Source organism: Ochlerotatus camptorhynchus, unplaced genomic scaffold, assembly GCF_037179485.1.
Source record: "Ochlerotatus camptorhynchus isolate MF236.1 unplaced genomic scaffold, CSIRO-AGI_Acam_v1.1 ptg000002l, whole genome shotgun sequence".
In the NCBI taxonomy this organism is placed as follows: Eukaryota; Metazoa; Arthropoda; class Insecta; order Diptera; family Culicidae; genus Ochlerotatus; species Ochlerotatus camptorhynchus.
The window spans coordinates 898,035-905,057 of NW_027040494.1; the positions used below are offsets into that span (position 1 = coordinate 898,035).

A 7,023-nucleotide genomic window follows, 5' to 3' on the forward strand; every position below is an offset into this window, starting at 1 on the left:
GTGATCCGTGAAGAACACCAAATTTATTCTAAAAATATTGTGATGAATTCGGAGGAGAATTTCAGACGTACGCTATACAGAATTGAAATTAAATTCTGAGTAAAATTCCATAGAAATTATAATGAAAATACTAAGGGAAATCTGACCGAAGTTTCAAGAAACTTTTGATGAAGTAATGAAGTAATGAAATCGGGTTGTTAGCGGAACGCCTAGATAAAACGGCAAAAAGGGTTATCTTTCATTTAATTTCACTTAATTCATGCTGGTATCCATAACGAACCACATACGTATTTCAAGTACAATGTGCAGTCTTCAATATCAACATATCACAACATCAAACGAATTCTGACATCCTCAATGAAGAGAATTGTGCTGAGAATTCCAGGAGAATCTGCATCTGTAGATAATTTCTAAGGGATTATAATGAAAGTATCCATTTTCTGATACTTAAATTCATAACAATGGAATCTGAAAGTGAATGCAAGGGGCACTAGTAAGAATAGTATTTAGTAGAATTTAATGTTTAAAATTTCAACAAAAACTTGGAGAATTCATGGAAAATTCCGAAAATAATGTTGGTACCGGATAAGTATTCCAAGAAAATTTTAACAAAATATCAAAAACATCCTGGCATGAATTTCAAGAGTTAGAGTTAATAAGTTTGGAAAGTGGCATCATTTTTATGGTTTTCCAAAAGCTAGCAAACCTTAATTACCCTACTGATTCATTGTTCACTTTAATTAAGAAACATATGGACATTGTCCTTCCATTTTTTGATATGATAACCCTACCAACAATCAATCAAATGAACGAATACATACGGCCACTGATAATCGGTGGATTCATTTGCTCAACAGTCACTGGTCAAGCATGACCAGAAAAATTCATCCAAGTTGATGAATTCACATTACTCGTAAACTCACATCGCCACCTACTGTTGTGACCTTGTAAGATCACTCTACGCATGTATCAGTTACAAGCAAGCACGCATACAAACTAACACACCTCAATCGAGCTCGGCCGCGTCATGTTTGTTTATGTTTATTAGCACTTCTTCATTATCACAATTTCAGTGTATCTTCGAAATAAATACTAGTCCCAATACTTTTTTTTAACTTAAGCAATTTGGTTTAGTGACGAATGAAACTTGTTGCCAAAACAGTAATGGAAACCATCGCGAAGCTGGAAAATAGCGTCATTGATGCAGCTCCCTAAAATCATTAAAAAAAAAAGCAACAATTGAAAACACCTGATTAAACAAATCCAACTACCACTCACCGATCTGGGCTGGGACGAGGAAAACGACGTCGATGACGATCCCATTCCATTTTCGGATTTGTAGATTGTGGATTGGGCATAACCATTCTTACTGACGTCGGTGTTCTGCGACACTATTTGCGAAACGTCGAAGCCGGGCCTGTTGAAATAGAAATATGACACATACTGATAAGTTCCGATTAAATTTAATTATACCGTACTCACGGAGCAATGTTGGAAAAACCAGGAAAATTTGTCTGCTGCGGACTTCTGGCTACGCGACGCACTACCTCAATGGCTACATTCCCTTGGTTCAGTTGAACGTTTTCGGCTTTTTTGAGAGGGGAAAAATGAGATCACATCAACGAATCAAATAGAAACCGGGTGGAATAATCTTACCCAAAACAACGCCGAAAACTGTCACCAGCAGTAAACTTTTGAGCATCATTTTGTTTGCTATGGAATTATACGTTGTGATCGCTTCAAACTCTGAACTTGAAATGAACATTTACAGGCACCAACTGTTGGTAGCTACATATAGGTGTGCGGTAGAAGATCCAGCGGTTGTTCAATTTACAAGTTTCGTGTTCATGTTGCCTTTCTCACCTTTGTTTGAGCGGTGAAGATACGCTTCAGTCAACACAACCCTCAAAGCAGCCGCCCGGTGCAGTAGTGTGGTAATGGGATAACTAGTTCAACGACAAACTGATGGATGAATCATCAGTTTGTGTCGGTTGTATTGGGAGCGAGTTTCTCCGAGTGGCAGTAAGTTGAGCTCTGGCTGAATGCGAGCTGAGCTGATTCACTTGTGGTGACGGACCGATGACGAGTTCATTTCATTTGGCGGTTTGATACGGTTCTTCACGCCCACGCGTGGTGCTTTGGATGCGTTGCTTTAGTTCTTTGAATTTGTTTTAGCGAAAGATATGTGCAATCATTAGTAGGAAATGCTTTGAAAAACTGATAAGAACATTTGATTCAATAATGAAGAACCATTGCCCGATTCATCACCATTTCTAAGAGAAAATTTCACTCACCATATGCTGCATATGGGCTGTGACGATTTTTTGCAACCGAGCTGTTCCAGGCCAAATAGCAATTAAAAAACAATTGACATGACCCTCTCCAATTTGTATGAAACAATGCATAATTGTCTGTTATGGGCAATCATTCCAATTTTTGCAAAAACTCAGCCATTTTGGACCTTGGATTTTTTTTTTTTAAATGGCGTCTTTGGCATTTTTCAATAAATTGTAGCACGAAAACGTCACTTCTGATCTAAATGACGTATGAGACAAAGTTAAAGAGGAAAGTAAAGTCTATCTGGGAAAAATATTCACGGTAATTGTGTATCTTAAGTTTATGTAAAGTGTGTCTTAATTTGATATACCTACACTATTTTTCAAACAAAGCTCATGAAAAATTCCACCTTTTGGAAAATTTAAAACCATGGACACTTGAAATGCGTAAAGTAAACGATTACAAAGTTGAGAAGATACTTATGGCGGTAAGCTTCAACTCGGATTAACTTTTGATACCGACCCTGTTTGGATGATCTGCCAAATGCTTACTTAGAGTTGTGTTTATTAATCTGGTACCGGTTGGAGCTTACCACCATTAATCAATGCCAATATCAGATTAAGATAGGGTAGAAAGGTAGAAGCAGACATAGACGTAGCCAGAGGGGCAGGGCACGAAAATTCACCCCAAAATTTCAAAATCTAATAATTATATATTTGCTTTATTCAAAGCCTCCGAACCTTGACATTTGCTAGAGTTGCAGAAAGACAGTGTGTCCACGTCTTTGAGAACTGTGATGTCAGGTATATCCACCGAGCTCCGAAATATCAGTAATGAAATAAATCAACTGAACCAGTTGTCGGTCGACATTGCAGCAAGTTGTACTATGAGCTCTAACTCTGCGCTGGAACTCGATATTCTGACGAGCTGAAGTCACTGTCAGCAAATATAGCCTCAACACGGAGCGCTGCACCTTTGCCTTCGCCATCTGACTCGTGCCCCAGCTTGGAGGTGGAATCAAATAACAACAACTATGACTCAGTGTGGCGTCTTCTTGGTATCAGGAAGGTATGCAAGGCAGACTGGACCGAATACGATGCCCGAACATCACGCCGTTTGATACGTTTTTTTGTATTTATTTAAGACATTTTACATGCACAGATGCATGTCTGTTTCAGTTTAGTGTAATGATGTGTGGGTGTGAGTGATGGTGTTTATGGTTAATTACACTTAGCTTTGTCTCCTTTCCTCGTTTCCTCTACTTCTGGTTCATCGTTGATCATTACATTTCATCTCTTTCACTTCTTCTGCTCAATTAATTTCACTTTTACTTCTTCTATCTTTTCTGCATGTTCTTTCTTCATCATTTTCGTTTTTTTCCGTAGCCTTCGTCCGTTTCTTGTTACCCAAATGTTTTCGTTATGTCCTGCTACATCCAATTCCGTTTCCGCTTCGCTTTACACTTTCTTTAGTAATTGTCGCACATTTCAATAAATGTTATTCCCCATTCTTCTTCATTTTGCTATTTTTAGCTTTATCTTCTTGATCTTCTTCCTCTTCTTCAGCGTCGTTTTTCATTCCGCCTTCATCTGATACTTCGCTTCATCCAAAAACAATTCTCTTCATCTTCTGCTTCTTCTTCTACTACTTCAATGGATAATTCACGTTTTTTATCCTTAATCTTCCATCCGCTATCCGCTTTGTGTTCTTCACATAATTTTCTCCAGCTTAGTTCACCTTCATCCTGCTACATGTTATATTCTTCCTTCCTTCCTTGCTCCGTTAACTGCTTCACCTTCTTGCCGCTAAATCGGGCTTCGGCTGCTCCATCTTTTTCACATTTTTTCTTACTTTTTTGCTCCAGTACTATTAATGAATTGCCGCTAGATTGACTAAGAGATGGCGCAGCAAGCAAAATGATGATGTATTGTTTTCGAGCTGTCAAAACCCAAGTGTTCTGTTGGATTTGATTAGGAAAATACGTATTTATGTTGAAATTTTACGGTTTTAGACAATCCTATTACACTGAATGAGTTAGATTTTTAACTATCTAAGTTATAGTAAGTATTTTATGTAACATAAGTTCATCAAAGTGAACTAATTTGTTCATCTTTATTAGGCTTTCGATGGGAGGTGAAACGGAAGAAAATTACATCATTCCCAAATGTGCAAACACTAACGATTCCGGCACGGTAAAATTCTTCAGAGTTCCTACGGCTGGAAACAAGTTCTTCGAAAAATGGTGCCAATTTATGAAGCTGGCTGCCCGCGGAGATGAGAAAATTTGCCAGGCTCACTTTCAACCAAGGGATTTTATTCAAAGTAAGTGAAACGAATTTCCACAATACTTTATGGTGCCCATTGCTAAATTCTTTGCTTCTACCCCACGTTTTGTTTACAGAAGTGCGTCGAGTCCTCACAGAAAACGCATTTCCAACACAATGCATTCTGGAACAAAATCCTGCCATCAAAAGTAGCCGAGGATGTTGCGTTGCCGGGTGCCGAACAAAATCTACTGCCTACCTCATTCCGTTTCCTCTAAAACGTCGACACAAGCAATTGACGTCTTGGAAGAAATCGTTGAAAATGAATCCTTGTGAAACCGTTACTGGCCTGAGAATCTGCCAGCGTCATTTTAAGGATACTGATTTTGTAACAGGTAAGTACTGTCTCAACGCAACGATTCTTGAGACTAATTAATTTGATTCCTTCTAGTGAAATCATCGTATCTTAAGCCAAATGCTGTGCCTAGCCGCAGGGTCAAGAAGCTCGTTAAACGTCCCCAGCGCGTAACCCTAAGAACCGATCCTTTGCCGCCACATTTGATGGATCATGCTTACTTCCAAAATCGATTTAAGCCAAATAGCAACCGAATGTGTGCAGTTTATGGATGCAACTCTCGTGCTGGTAACGGTGTTGTTTTGCACAGTTTTCCGTCCAAATCTGATATGCGGTATACTGCCTGGATTTCCACATTGAAGTTTGGAAAAACTCCATCGAAAAACGCCAAGGTTTGCAGTAATCATTTCACGCGATCTAACTATCGTACAGGTACCAAAAAAAAAAAAAGCACAACTTTTGTGGTACTGATAATATGTCATGTGATGATACTGATGAACACCCAGATGAACATCGATCCTTTAATGATCCGTCGCAACCTTATCAACCGGAAACCGATCCTATTTCAGTTCACGTAATGGATGAAAGTGAACAATATGATGATGGAACAGCAGGTGAAACTGTCAACAGCACGGATTATCGATTGGAAAAGGAGTCAATTGCTGTTAACAGTGTGATCCAAGAGCTTAAAACCAGCGACATAATTCTTTCCGATTTACTGATTACAGATCAGGATGTCAATACATGGACTAGAATACCAACTTTTGCTGTTTTACAAGAGTTGTGCTATTCTGTCAATAAGTTAGAGACGGTATATCCTAAAAAAAATGTGATGCACTGCACTGATAGTGTTATTTTAACTATGACCAAGATCAAACAGAACTTATCGTTTGCGACCTTAGGTACCCTTTTTCGTATACATCCATCAACCGTAGCAAAATATTTTAGCCATACTGTGCATATGTTGGGGCAGATTCTCGCTACATTTGTGTATATGCCGGAGAAAAGTGAAATCAGGAAAAATATACCGTTGTGCTTCAGGGATAATTTTGAAAATGTAACCATTATCCTTGACTGCACGGATGTTCCAATAGCAACTTTAAAATGCCTTAATTGTAGAATATCTACCTACTCGCATTATAAATCTGTGAGAACAGTAAAGTTTTTAGTGGGAGTTACTCCAGCGGGTCTTATTTCATATTACAGTAAGGCATATTCAGGAAAGGCATCCGACAAATTCATTTTTAACAATGAAAAGTTAATTGAAAACCTGAAGCCACATGTCGACGAAGTTATGACCGATAAAGGATTTGCTATCGAAACAGAGTTGTCAGCGCGAGGAATCAAATTACACATCCCACCATTCTTAAGAAAGAACCGTTTGTCACCAACTGAAGCTCAGTTGAACGAAGCAATCGCGAAAGCTCGAATTCATGTCGAACGCATCATGCATCGAATTGAAATATTTTCAATTTTACACGATACCTTGGATACTAGTATCTTGGCACATATAGACGATATTATGGCAGTCATATGCGGGTTAGTTAATTTAAGCAAACCTATACTTAAAGACGACAAGTTTTAAGGAAATGTGGATTTCGATATTCTATTGTTAAAAGAAGGCTGTGCGTTTAGTAGTCCAATAAATGTGTTGTAACTCATGCTCTACTGTTATTGAAAGTGGTTAGATTTACATCGAAGTCATTAATAAAAAAAATGTTTTTTTACGAATTGTTCTGTTTTATTTTAGGTCTTCTCATTACTTCTATCAAATATTTCATATGCTAGCCTGTGGCATCAATTTTGCAAGCATGCGAGTATAATTCAAACCTTTAAGACCATTTGCAACGTTTCAACAAACAATTTATCGAAGGGAATTTCAAGGACGATAAAATCATCATTCTTTTTTGAGTACACAACAAAGTCACACAATTGACATTGTAAAACCCACATGTTCATTTGAACTTGGCAGTAGTACGCATGACGTTTGTTCAACATGAGTTGTCCAGTTGCAGAACGATGCACGTACTTCCGGACAGCACTGTTGTTCTCTAATTCTTCTACTCCTTCAGTCTCACCAGCTAAAGGGCATTTAATTTCCACGACTAGTCGATTTAATTGATCTAT

The 7,023-nt window shown here is 38.2% G+C and overlaps 2 protein-coding genes across 2 annotated transcripts; one reads left to right on the plus strand and one right to left on the minus strand.

The window, feature by feature from the left end:
* Nucleotides 1-773: 773 nt before the first annotated feature.
* On the minus strand, nt 774-1,888 carry LOC135699052 (uncharacterized). Its single transcript, XM_065219240.1, has 4 exons — nt 1,657-1,888; nt 1,483-1,588; nt 1,279-1,417; nt 774-1,211 (listed from the first exon to the last, which is right to left on the minus strand). The coding sequence occupies exons 1-4, from the start codon at nt 1,763-1,765 to the stop codon at nt 1,131-1,133; spliced, it is 435 nt and encodes a 144-aa protein (XP_065075312.1). The 5' UTR covers nt 1,766-1,888; the 3' UTR covers nt 774-1,130.
* Nucleotides 1,889-4,403: 2,515 nt separating this feature from the next.
* On the plus strand, nt 4,404-6,481 carry LOC135717370 (uncharacterized). The gene is made up of 5 exons (XM_065239463.1): nt 4,404-4,599; nt 4,679-4,936; nt 4,993-5,328; nt 5,466-6,101; nt 6,468-6,481. Exons 1-5 carry the CDS (start codon nt 4,404-4,406, stop codon nt 6,479-6,481), a joined length of 1,440 nt encoding a protein of 479 aa, XP_065095535.1.
* The last annotated feature ends 542 nt before the right edge of the window (nt 6,482-7,023 follow it).